The following is a 13,028-nucleotide window of genomic DNA, read 5'->3' on the forward strand; positions in this document are numbered from 1 at the left end:
TCGAACTCACAGAGATCCACCTGCCTCTGCCTCCCGAGTGCTGGGATTAAAGGCGTGCGCCACCACCACCCGGCTCCATACACTTTTTTTGAGACAGGTTTTTTACTGACCCATGGGCATGCAGCCCTCAGGGATCCACCGGGTGCCAGTCTCCCCGGCACTGTGACTGCATCATGCCCGGCTTGAAAACTCTTCTAAATGTCATTTATTTATTTGTTCATATGTGTATGGGTCTGTGCATGTGTGCATGTGCGAAAGAGAGAGAGAGAGAGAGAGAGAGAGAGAGAGAGAGAGAGAGAGAGAGAGAATGCGCATGTGCATTTGTAATAGAGAGTGAACATCAGAGGCCAGCTTGTGGGACTTGTTTCTCCCACTGTGTGGGTCCTGGGGATTGAACTTAGGTCACTGGGCTTGGCAGGATGCATCTTTACTCACTAATCATCTTGAAGGACTTTTGTTTGTCCCTTAACCTGAGTTCTGGAGATCAAACTCAAGGTACCAACAGAGCTATCTCTCCAGTGTGGTATCTATGTTTTGAACCATACATTCACATACACACACACACACACACACGCACGCACGCACGCACGCACGCACTTATGATCAGCAGTAGCTGGGATGGTAAAGGAAGCAGCTATCTCCCTCTGGCATTCAGGATGGAGAATGTTCCAGAACACTTGATATAGGAAATGATAAAGATAAGTCAAAGTTGCCACTAAGATTTTGTGTCAGGGCATGTTGGGGGAGTGGAGTGGTAAGCTAGGTTCTGGTGAGTGATGGCAGGGGTGCGGAAGAATGTTGCTTGCTGGTGGGTTGAGGCACAGCTACGTAGGCTGTGCTTCCCTCTAGAGGCAGAGGCCATTGCTGCAGTGTGGGAGCCTTCACTGGGGCCATTTCAACGCTGTTCCCCAAGAACTCATTTTTCTCTTCCATTCTCTTCTGAGTGGGACAGGAATGGGAGTACCACCGTCACCTTCTCCTGCTTCAGAAATTGATTTTGCAGCCATAAGAAAGTGTCACAAGCTGTGCAGCTTGTAAATGATAAAAAGTTATTTCTCATTGTTCTGCAAAGTGCCAGAAGGTTCAACACCTGGCAAGGTACCAGAGTGAACCTGTGTTAGGTGGGAAGAAAGGCAATGGGGTTTGGACTGAATCAGAAGCCAGGATGTAAGACTAGGCTGTGATGTATTTATTCATTCATTTATTTTGTGGATTGAAAATTTTTTGTTTTGTCTTGAGACCGGTTCTCACTGTGGTGATCCTGGTGGGCCTGGAACTCGCTATGTAAAACAGTCTGGGCTCAAACTCACAGAGATAGCCTTCCAAGTGCTTGGATTAAAGACATAAGCCACTGTGCCCTGCGCTACATGTAACAGAGTCTCGGGTAGCCTAGGCTGGGGGTAGCCTAGGCTGGGGGTAGCCTATGTAGGCCTCAAGCTAGCTGTGTGATGAGGATGACCTTAAACTCCTGGTCCTCCTTATAAGAGTGTACCATCATGCCAGTTTGTGAGATACTAGTGATTGGACCAAGGGCTTCATGCTTGCTCGGCAAGCACTCACCAACAAAGCTCTGTCCTCCTACACACGAAGAAGCTACATACAGTTGTAGGAGTGGACAGTTGTGGAGTTCTAGTCTTTTGTTATTGTTGTTTGAGGCAGGGACCCTGGAACTCAGACTGGCCTCAAACTCACAGAGATCCCCCAGCCTCTGCCTCCCAAGTGTGGGATTGCAGATGTGTGCCACCATGCCTAGTGAGAGAACCTTATTCTCCTGTCAAGAGACGAAAGAATTGACAACTCCCTCTTAGAGAACCCACACCTATACTCTTAAGTATTTTATCTTTCCTTCTGGGTCTCTTAACCCTAGTGCTTAAGCCTAAATATCCCTATTAAGGGGCTGGAGAGATGATTCAGTGGTTAAGAGCACTGGCTGCTCCTTACAGAGGACAGTAGCTTTAGTTCCCAGCATTCACTCAGCAGCTCACCGGTAACTCTAGTTTCAGGGATCTAGTGTTCTCTTCTGATTACCCCAGCACCAGGCAGGCACAGAGCACACATAGGATATGCAGACAAAATGCTGATATCCATAAAGTAAGTGAATAAAGTTTTATTAATGCCCTCCAAGACAGAAAACTTAAAAAAATTTCCCTGTGGTCAACCATGTCCTTCTACTTTTGCTCCAAGGAGAGCCAGGTTTTGGATACTCATCCTATAGAAAGCCAAAAAAGCAACTTCAACCAAGAAAGTCCATAGTTGTGGCCATTTAGGTCAAGAATCACTGGTCCCATTAGTAGTCACTGTGGCCCTTAGACTTTGTAGAACACAGCTAAGGAGGATGGAATAAATAACAAGCGCTTTCAGAGTCAACTGGTCTACCGCTGGGAGTCCTGCTGCCTAGTTTCAGACTAGTGCATGAGTGCTTGTCCAGCAGGTCTCCAGATGAGGCAAAAGCCCACAGAGACGATCTCAAATGGCAAAGACCAGAGGACTTCGGGTCAGTAGAATGTGGCTGGGACCACGCTACCTGCACGCTCTCCTCGCTCGTAATATTGATGATTGTCTTGGTGACTTTAGTGTCATTTTGTCCAATCATGCATGGGACAGATGCAATCATTTCTGGAAACCCCATTTTTCCCCCTCAAATATTTTCCTCTAAAATTCTTTGGGTGTTGATACTTCTCAGATTTCTTGTCTGGGGATACCAGCTGTTCTGACTCAGTGCTGACAGGATCGGGGGCAGGTCACCCCATTTCTGTAAATATGCTTTGTATAGGATTGTTAGAACACACTGCCTAATGTTTCCCAAGAAGTTTCACCAACTTGGAACCAAGTATTTAAACATATGAACCAACGGGAAACATTCTCACTCCAACCACTCCACCCTGACTCACTGAATAAGGCAAAAAATTGATGGATAGTATCCCTGACATCACATTCCATGTGAACACGCACATATACAAAAGTATTCACACACATGCACCCACACGCATACAAACATTCATATAAAACGGGAGTGGAAGGGGACCCAGATAGAGCCTGGAGGGGGTGAGTGTGGCAGGTTGGGGGGGTGGACACCAGAGAGCCCTCCAGAGAAAGCAGGGTAAGTGTCCACAAACAACATAAAGGATGGGCCATCCAATTACCCAATTACAGTCAGTGCGACTCTGAAGCCACCCTTGAATGCTCCTTTGGCCTTGGATCTTATAGGCTCCTTGTTGCTAAGGCAACAACTTGGGTAGAGGTCAGTTATTTCAAAATACCTGTGTTAAGGTCGTGACTTGTGACTTTCCGTGATTTCCACAACAATGACTTAGGGCTTGAGGGAGAGGCATTGTTTCCCAGAATTCCCAGGGACCAGCAGTGTTGTGTTAATGAGTGTAAGTGGGGGGCAAACACCAGGAGGGGAGTCAGGAGACCTAGCCTGAATCTGAAGGGTGGCCAGAGTCCCTCTCCAGCCAGCCCATTAGCGCCCACAACATTCAAGACAGGCAAACACAAGAAAGCTTTATTTTGCTAATGACTTATCTAGGCCTCTTCTCTTAAATCTCTGTTCTGGGTTTAGCAGATTAGGATACCTGCTACCAGGCCCAGAGGCCTAGGTTCAATCCTCAGGATTCACCAGAGCTGACTCTCCAAGCTGTCCTCTGACCTTCAGACTCACTGGGAGGCCCGTGGGCCGTCAGAGGACAGCTTGTGGAAGGTTCCTTCCACCTGTGGATCCGGGTTTGGTGGCAAGCACTGTACCTCCTGAGGATTTTTTTGAGAAGAGAAACTGCATTCCTTTGGGGGTAGGAGATCTCAGTTCTCAAGTCCAGGACAAATTCAGTGGAACCTGACTTCGGCATAATCGGTGTCTTGGGGATTCTGGGTCTCCCACAGTCTAAGGCGGGGGAAGTTGAGAGCAGCATAATGGAGTTCTTCCGGGTTATTCTCAGAGACCGGGGCATCAGAGGATGACGTGGGGTCCGGGCAGCCAGGAGAAGTGAACGGTGGCTCCTTCTGTCCCTTCTTTGACTCAGGGGAGTGAGTGTCCTGGGACGGGATCCTGGGAGGGGTGCCGGGTTTGGCCTTCCGATTCTGAGCCTGAGGGGACAGCAAACACCTTTCACTCACTCAGCTCATAGTTGTGCACCTGGCATGCGCCAGGCACTGACTTGAGAACTGGAGCTCTAGCAAGGAACAAGCACACACAGAAATGTAGAAATGGCAATCTCTGAGTGCTCTGAAGAAGAGAAAGCGGGAGGTGGGGCTGGAGAGACAGGTCAGCAGTTCAGAGCACCTGCTGAACTTCCAGAAGACCCAAGTCTGCTCATCAGCACCATCTCCTGGCCGATCCTAGTCACCTGGAACTTCAGGGACTCTGAGCCCTCTTCTAGCCCCTACAAGAACTTTCCACACATACACACACATACCACAGCACACACACACCACACACACCACACACACAGCACACACACACCACACACACAACACACACACCATAACACACACCACACACATACCATAACACACACCACACACACCACACACACTACACACACATACCACACACACTACACACACATACCACACACATACCACACACACACCACACACATACCACACACACACATACCATAACACACACCACACACACACATATCACATACACACCACACACACATACCACGCCACCACACACATACACACACACACCACAATTAGGAGTAAAAATAAAGCATAAAGCTGAGTGTGGTAGCACCGCCTTTAACCCAGCACTCAGGTGGCAGAGGCATTCAGATCTCTAAGAGCTCGAGGCCAGCCTGATCTACATAGTGACTTCCAGGTCAGTGAGAACTACACAGGGAGACCTTGTCTCAAAAAAAAAAAAAAAACTTAAACAAATTAAATTAAAAGAAGAGTCATTGCTATAGATAAAATAGTTTTACCACAGAGAAATAATTCGGAGGTAGAGAGCATATGTTAATTGCCCCAATTTGATCACTGTGCTGTGTGAGTATAGTGGCACATTGCACTTATAAATAGACACGATATATACAAATGCCAAGAATAAGTGAAGAGGTCATTCTGGACATCTTTGATGGGGTGATTATCAAGTAAAGAATATTAAATGAAGCCAGGAACCATGCAGTTTCTGTGAAAAACTCTCTGAAGGAAGGCACCAACAAATTCAAGTATTTGAGCGGGGTCTGGGGGCTGTGCTTACGGAAGAACAAGGTGGGAGATGAAAGGGTAAACTGGTGAGGAAGCGTGCTTGGAGTGCAAGCTAGAAGACGCGAGTTCCATCCCTGGAACCTGGAATTTAAAGACAGAGCCGACTCCCGGAAGTTGGCCTCTGACCTACACATGTGCACTACAGCATGCATGCACATCCCCCGATAATAACGCTGATAGAGAATACTAAATAAAGATTAAAATTTGAAAAATTAAAAAAGCAATATGGCCTCTGTGGCTACATAGTCAGTCTTGTAAGACAAGGCAAAGCTCTCTACCTCAAAGTCCCTGGAGATGACTTTGGAAATCCAAAGAAGTGATCAATGGTGGGTTTAATAGAAATTGAGGTGTTTTGATTTGTGACTTTTTTCAACTTTCCATTTTGGAATGATCAAAGAGTTACGAAAGTTTCCAAAGTGGAGCCAATGATGTAGCTCAGGGGAGAGTGTTTGCCTAGTGTGCAGAGCCCTGGAGTCCACCCCTGGCGCCACATAGATCAAGCATGGTGGCACATGCTGGCTATGACAGCACTCTGAGAGTGGAGGCAGGAGGATCAGAAGTTCAAGGTTGTCCTTGGCTGTTCAGGAAAGTCCTTGACTCTGGAGGAAATTTGAGGCCAGCTTGAGCTACGTGAGAGCCTTTCTAAAAAGTACGCAGTCACAGAAGTCGCACAAAGAACCCTGTGTCCTTACCCCAGTGTTCCAGGGGCGCAGTATTCACAGCAGGATGCCGATTTCTATACAGTGTGCGACGTCGTTACCTGCCTTCTAGGGGAGACTCCTATATTAGCCCCCCCTTCAAAGTGCTCCTATCAATTTTTATAGGCAAGTCTGAGCATGCCCAGAGGCATTTCTGCCAGGTTTTCTTCTTGAATTTTGACCTTAAACTGAGCAGGGGAGTGCTCCTTGGTGCTCAGGACTGTTGCCTTAGCTGGGCACGCCCAGGGTGTGCTCCTGAACTGGGTGTTCATTCTCAGAAGTGTGTTCCTGAACTGAACTTACTCAGGAATGTGTTTTTGTTTTTTTTTGTTGTTGTTTTTGTTTTTGTTTTTTTTTTTTTTTTGGTTTTTCGAGACAGGGTTTCTCTGTGGTTTTGGAGCCCGTCCTGGAACTAGCTCTGTAGACCAGGCTGGTCTCGAACTCACAGAGATCCGCCTGCCTCTGCCTCCCAAGTGCTGGGATTAAAAGCATGCACCACCACCGCCCGGCAGGAATGTGTTCTTTATCAGAGTATGCTCAGGGGTGCAGGAATCTGCCTGGCCTCAAGGCTGCTCCCTATGTGAATAAGTCCCGGTCCAGACTGCTCCCATCATACTAGTGCAGGTAGACACACGTGACCACCACAGCCAAGATTCGGGACCCTGGATCATCATGGAGCCACCCCCTTCCTGTCCTGCAGAGTTAGGGGATGCTTTTTCCCTAACCACAAGCATTTATTCACCTATGATCTGTGTCATGTAGTTCAGGTTGACTCTGAATTTTATGTATAGCCAAAGATGACTTTGTCCTTCCGACCCCCGTGCCTCCACTAGCGTTTGTCAGGCACCACTGTGTGCACTTTCACGCTGGGCTGTGGATTGTGCTGCTAGGAGAGTACTCTGCCACCTGAGCTACGTTTCCAGCCTTTTAGCTCTGTGGTTTTGTAACCTTGCCAGTGAGATATAAATGGAATCGTGTGGTGTGTAACATTCAGAGACTTTCATTTGTCTGATTTGTCTTATGCATCAAGAGTTTGTTCTTTTATCTGTCTGAGTTAGTATTCCAGAGGAAAAGTATGCCAGTGTGGTTTCTACAGGATGTAGAAAGGACAAGGACAGAATCAGAGGAGGTCACGAAGAAAGCTGTGGTGTTGAGCAAAGACTGGGATGAAGCGATTTGGGTGGATTCTGAAGAGGATTTGGTGATAGATCAAGTTGTGGGGTGCAGGAGTGAAAGATTATGCAAAGGCTTTAGCTTGCTTGAGAAAAGCTGCTGACATTTGCTGAGAGAAAGAAGCAAAGGGAGGGCATAGAGGGAAAACCACTCAGAAGTTGATTTTGCCTGGGATTAGATAAGAAATTCCCACTGATGTCTGAGTGTAGATGCTGTCCGGCAGGTTGGATAAGGGTCTGGAATACAGGGAAGAAGCTGGAGACATGGATGTTCATTTAAGCATCACCAGGTACCTGTGACCTCATAGTTGTACCTAGTGTTTACTGAAAACCCAATAAGGGTCACAAACTCCTCTGAATATTTTACAGATGCAACATGTGTGTGTGTGTGTGTGTGTGTGTGTGTGTGTGTGTATACATATGGATGTATATATAGACATGTATACACACACATATTCCCAGGAGGTAGGCACCACTATTATCCCAATATTACGGTCGAGGCACAGAGAAATACAGTGACTGCCTAAGATGATGATTAAAAAAAAAATAGAGGGCACAGGGGGAATAGGAGCCTAGGCAGCCTACTTTGAGTCCTGTATTTAATCAGTAGGATGTACCATATCACAAGGACATTACTAATTGTTGGGTAGGGCTGGGGATGCCATTCAGTGGTACAGCACTTGTCTGGCATCCACCAAAGAGGTGCAGGAAATGTTGCTCAGCGGTAGAATACCCGCCTAGAATCCCCTCGTGAAGGCATGCACATGTCTCTGGGTTCTATCCCCAGCACAGTAACTACAAATTAGTGGTTAAACATAGTTAGTTAGCCCTTGGTGGCGACAATAATGGAAGAAATGTAAGCCACCTATGGAGAGAGCCCATGTTCTGTTCCTCAGACTTGGAAGCAGAGGAAGATGTGAAGACGCAGAGGGAAACAGGGTTTGGCTCTAATCTTGGATGCTTCATGTCTCTGAGGCAAAGGTGTAGGAAGGGAAGGGAAGGGCTGTGTGCAGAAGTAGCAGGGAATGTTGACGGGGAAGGCATGACTGGAACTCACCAGGGACCTGGGCTTGGGGACCACGTTGATGTAATCCAGGATTGTGCTGCCCCGGGAGATCTTGGGTCTTGAGGTTTCCTCTTGTGTTCCTTTCTTCTGTCGGGTCTTCACGCTGAGGAAATGGCCTCTACATATACTGTTCCATTAGCCCTCTCCCTGAAGCCCAGATCCCAGTCCCCATCCCCAACAGTCCCTTCCAACTCACATGATCATAATGAGGCTGAGGGCAATGAGAGCTGCAACGCCAAAGCCCAAGAGTGCTCCCTTGGAGAAGGCCGTGGGACTCTCCTTACCTACCAAAGAATGAGCCATGTATGTTATCACCATGTGTGTGATCTTACACACAATGGTGGCCATTCTGGACTCCAGTTCCTGCTGCACACCATGGCCAAGATTCTTTCCTATTCCCGTCTAGAAAACATGACTGCATCCTGGGCTGGGTGTCAGGCCTTAACTTCCTTTCCTCTCCACCCACACTTAGCTCATGGGTCCATATTCTCTTAGACTTTGCTCCAAACATGGAGCCCACTCAGGCCCTCCTTAGATCAGTTCAGTCCCAAAGGGCCCTCACCAGGCAGTAGCAGAACAGAGGCACTCCGGGCCCCATGGGTGTTCCAGGCCTCACAGCTGAGCGAGAGGCTGGGCCAGAGCACCCCATGGAGGCTCAGGGAACTGTTGGCCCATGGCCCTGTGGAGCTGGAGGTGACCTGGAAGGAGCCATTGCTGCCATTCCCCTCCAGCAGCCCCTCCCCCAGTCGCCAGCGCAGCGAGGGGGCGGGCCAGGCTCTGGAGGAGCAGCTGCAGTGGAGACCCTCCGCTTCCCAGGAGCAGGATGATCTGGGCATCTGTGGGGGGGCTGTGGAGAAGGAAGAGAAGGGTCAGCAGGGGGCCCCTCATCACAGGTCCCAGGTGTCCCTTTCCCCACTCACAGTGCACAGAGAGGCTCAGAGAGATGTGCTGAGCACCCAGTGGGTTCTGTGCAGCACAGGTGAATTCTCCTTCATGTTCCTTCTGGACCAGAGGCAGCTCCAGCTTCCCAGGCTCTGACGACTGGGCCGGGATCAGAGTCTGTGCCACCCAGGTCCAGCTCAGACTGGCTGGGGGGTTGCTATGGGTGACACAGACTAGACACAGGCTTTGGCCCTCCAGGACCGGGAGGGAGGTGCCATTCCTGAGGATTTCCAATACTGGGGAGGACAGGAGGCAGAGTCACCATGAGACTCATCAACCGGGATGCCTCCCATCACCACCCAGATGTCCAGCTCCCTCTGTCCGTCCTTTCTACCTGTCCCGTTTGCTTGGGAAGCAGTCACTCTCAGGTCCTCTGGGGGATCTGCAATGAAGACAGGGAACTGGCTCCAGGCAGGCCAGGGCCTTCTCTCTGGGTATAGCATCCCTCCCAGAAGTGGAAGCTGGGGGTGGGTGAGTCACTCACTGGGTCCTCAACCTAAGCTGCCTGGTGGTCTGCCTGCTGTAAGCCTCCTGTTCCCCAACCCTCTCCCACTTCCTTTCCCTCCTCAGAGCTAGGAGCCTGTGGTGGATCACACTCACATAGCACAGAGATCTCCAGGGTGTGTCTCTGGGAACCCCGCCTGTTCTCTGCTTGGCAGGTGTAGTGTCCAGAGTCCCCAACTTTCACTCGGGGAAGCTCCAGGCCCAGGGTTCTGGAGTCCACAGGGCTGGACCGAGAGAGGATTCGGTCCTCCAGGCTCCAACTCAGTGTGGCAGGAGGATGGCTGTCGGCATCACAGAGGAGGCGCAGAGACTGGCCTTGCTGAACTTCCAGATGTAAGGTATTTCCATGCAACTCTGAGCCCAAAGAGACATACAGAGAGAGGAGGAAATAGAGACAGTGAAAGAGAGATAAAGAAGGATGAAGACAGAAATAGAGAGACACAAAAGTATAGAAGGATGAACACAGACAGAGATGGATACAGACATAGAAAGAAAGAGACACAAAGACAGAAATGAACAGAGATAAAGAGGTACAGAAAGATAGGGATAAGGAAAGGGTAAGGGAGCAGGACACAGGGCATGGGAGGCAGCAGGAAGAGTTTGACCTGCCCCCTCTCTCCTTCCCCACTCCAGACTTTTCATTTCTGACCTTATACCACCTCAGGAGACCCTCGTACCTGACACATTGTCACGGAAAATGCTGATAGCAATATCTCTTGGGGCATCTGGAAGAACATTATGAGTCATCTTCAGAGGGGGAATGTTTTATTCCTCATGAGAAGTCCCTCAAGGAAAGAAAAGCACCACTATCCCAGGGAAGGCAAGTGACCAACCAGAAATGAAGAAAATGAAAGCAAAGAAACCAAAGCCTTGCAGGATACAGGCACACCCAGGATGGGGTGCCTTGCTCTACTTCTTTTGAATGTATGTATATGTGGTGAACATGCATGTGTATATAGGTGCACATGTGTATATGTGTATATGTGCACATGTGTGCACATACATGTAGGAGGAAGCATGTTGACATAAGGTGCCTTTCTGAAGCATCGCTGTTCACATTGTTTACTGAGGCAATGCCTTTCATTGAACTCAGGTGGCCAGTTGGGTAGCCAATTTAGTTAGCCAACTTGCCTTGGAGCTCACTTGTCTCTCTCTGACTCAAAGCAATGAGGTTACCAGTGGGCCACCAAGCCTGACCAGTTTTTTTTAATATTTATTTATTCATTCATTCATTATGTATACAGTATTCTTCCTGCATGTGTGCCTGCAGACCAGAAGAAGACACCAGATCTCATTACAGATGGTTGTGAACCACCATGTGGTTGCTGGGAATTGAACTCAGAACCTCTGGAAGAGCAGCCAGTGCTCTTAACCTCTGAGCCATCTCTCCAGCCCCCTGACCAGTTTTTATGCAGGTTCTGAGAGTCCAAAATCCATTCCACACACTTGTGTGTAAAACTACTTATCAGCTGAGCCATCTCCCAGAAACCCTCTTCCTCCTTTGAGACGAGATCTCATATATTCTAGTACATATATGTGCTATGTAGCCAAGGATGATGGCCTGAAAGTCCTGGTCCTCTAGTGCTGGAATACAGATGTGTACCATCACCTCTCATCTGTGTGGTGCTGGGGATGGGACACAGGACCCTGTGCACCTTGTGCATGCTAGGCAAGCACTGTACCAGCGGAGTCACATCCCCAGTACTTCCGTGAACTCTCCTGAGCACGGAGTTGGGGGATTCTCTACCTCCCCCCACCAGGACTGTGAACAGTCCAAGGCACCATATACTCACAGGCCACGCTTAGTTGGACTGTCCTCTGCAGGCTCTTTCTAGGCAAGTCCACCTGACATATGAGCTCAGTGTCATGGTGCTGAGGTCCTGGAGTAAAGCTGAGCACCGAGTAAGGGGAGGTGTGTGGTCTGGTTTCTTGGGAGGAGATGGCAGCCCCCATCCAGGAGAAAGAAGGAACTGGGCATTGCTCAAAGGCCCAGTGAAACAAGCAGACAGCTGTGGCTGGCTGCCCAGGCTCCAGGATCTCAGGAATGAAGACATCTGGCTTGTGAGTCAGGGCTAAGGGAGAAGATGCCAATCCTGTGGCTTCAGCTGCCCCTCCCTAGAAGTGGCTTTCTTTGCTTCATGGTTTATCTCCCACTGTTCCTCCCGCAGTGAGACACAAGGGGTCCCTGCTATGCCCACAACTCTTACCTTCCACTAGCAGAAAGAATCCATCCCGAAAACTGAATTTCTCAAGTCCTTTCTCCACTCGGAAGGAATAGACCGAGGAGTCTCTCTGCTGCACATCGTTGATCATCAAGGAACAGTTCTTTTTCTGGACATCCCCCAAGAGCTGGAATCTCCCCTGGGTTTCTGGTTCTATTATTTCTAGTTTATCTTTGTCATTTGTGGCCACTAGAAATTTAGATGATGAACTTCCGGTGACTTTGAACCAGTAGCCATACGCTGGGGCAGTGCCATGCCAGCGTCTCTCAGGGGAGAAGAAAGAGCAGGACACGACAACACACAGACCCTCCTGGACCTTCACAGTCCTCTTCACCAGGAGCAAGTAGTCTCTGTTCTGACCTTGAGACCCTGAGGAAGGCAGACTTGACCTGTAGCCCAAGCCCCAACTTGGGTCACTCACACCTTGGGCCCACTCACCTTCCAACACCAAGGACAACAGAAACAGCAGCAGTGACATCGTGGTCTTAGGAGGATCTTAAACTTGCACAAGGTGGCTTCCTTCCCCAGCTGTGACCGCCAGAGTAAGAGTGAAGGGGAAATGTAGGCGGAAGCTGAGCTCTGGGAACTGGTGCGAGACGAACTGCTGTTGGCAAGTTCTGCGGCCATTGGTCTCTCTCCCTTTCTCATCCACTCTCTCCGTGTCCACTTGCCTATTGCATGTTTTGTGGGGCATTTGGAGCTTGGATGGTTGGAGCTGGTTGTTCTCAGACATTTCTGGTGGCTGGGATGGAAGGACAGGGCTGTATCTAGCCTGGAGACCTGGCTGTGGATGGATGTAGGTTGGGGCTTTCCCCTTACGTGTTAGGTCAGTAAGAAAGCAGAAGTTAAAACTTTGCTGAGTGCCTCTTGAAGAGGGTCCTGGTGGGTACAGAGGAGTGAGCTCTTCTGGAAGGAGCTGGTCTCACCACATAAAATTCAGAATGCCTGGCTGACTGAAGTACAAAAAAAGATAATCATTCTATTTCTTGGTATAAAAATATCTTAAACACCTGATGGGACCTACTCATGTTAAAAATAAAGGCTTTGGATAGGGTCATTGCAGGTTCCCTATCCTCAGCTGCCCCAGGAACTAACTGGGGACATCGCCCTGGGCACCTGGGAGCCCCTCTAGGTCCAAGTCTCTTGCCAACCCTAAGATGGCTCCCTTAATTAAGATATGTGCTTCCTTGCTCCCCGATCTAACCTTCCT

General features: G+C 49.1%; 1 protein-coding gene across 1 annotated transcript; it reads right to left on the reverse strand.

Moving 5' to 3' along the window:
* Positions 1 to 3,822: 3,822 nt before the first annotated feature.
* On the reverse strand, positions 3,823 to 12,365 carry Siglec10 (sialic acid binding Ig like lectin 10). The gene is made up of 11 exons (XM_005366912.3): positions 12,257 to 12,365; positions 11,804 to 12,187; positions 11,390 to 11,668; positions 10,266 to 10,321; positions 9,693 to 9,948; positions 9,427 to 9,474; positions 9,071 to 9,328; positions 8,713 to 8,997; positions 8,347 to 8,434; positions 8,142 to 8,253; positions 3,823 to 4,083 (listed from the first exon to the last, which is right to left on the reverse strand). The coding sequence occupies exons 1-11, from the start codon at positions 12,294 to 12,296 to the stop codon at positions 3,823 to 3,825; spliced, it is 2,067 nt and encodes a 688-aa protein (XP_005366969.1). The 5' UTR covers positions 12,297 to 12,365.
* Between the last annotated feature and the right edge of the window lie 663 nt (positions 12,366 to 13,028).

This window comes from Microtus ochrogaster, unplaced genomic scaffold (genome assembly GCF_000317375.1).
Source record: "Microtus ochrogaster isolate Prairie Vole_2 unplaced genomic scaffold, MicOch1.0 UNK14, whole genome shotgun sequence".
Classification (NCBI taxonomy): Eukaryota; Metazoa; Chordata; class Mammalia; order Rodentia; family Cricetidae; genus Microtus; species Microtus ochrogaster.

Bases quoted from the DNA above. Each gene is read 5' to 3' on its own strand.
- Siglec10 (XM_005366912.3), bottom strand. From the start codon at position 12,296: ATGTCACTGCTGCTGTTTCTGTTGTCCTTGGTGTTGGAAG. The intron at 11,669-11,803 runs GTAAGAGTTGTG...CTTCTCCCTTAG, and splicing joins ATTCTTTCTGCTAGTGGAAG to CCCTGACTCACAAGCCAGAT. The intron at 8,254-8,346 runs GTGAGTTGGAAG...CCATTTCCTCAG, and splicing joins CTCAGCCTCATTATGATCAT to CGTGAAGACCCGACAGAAGA.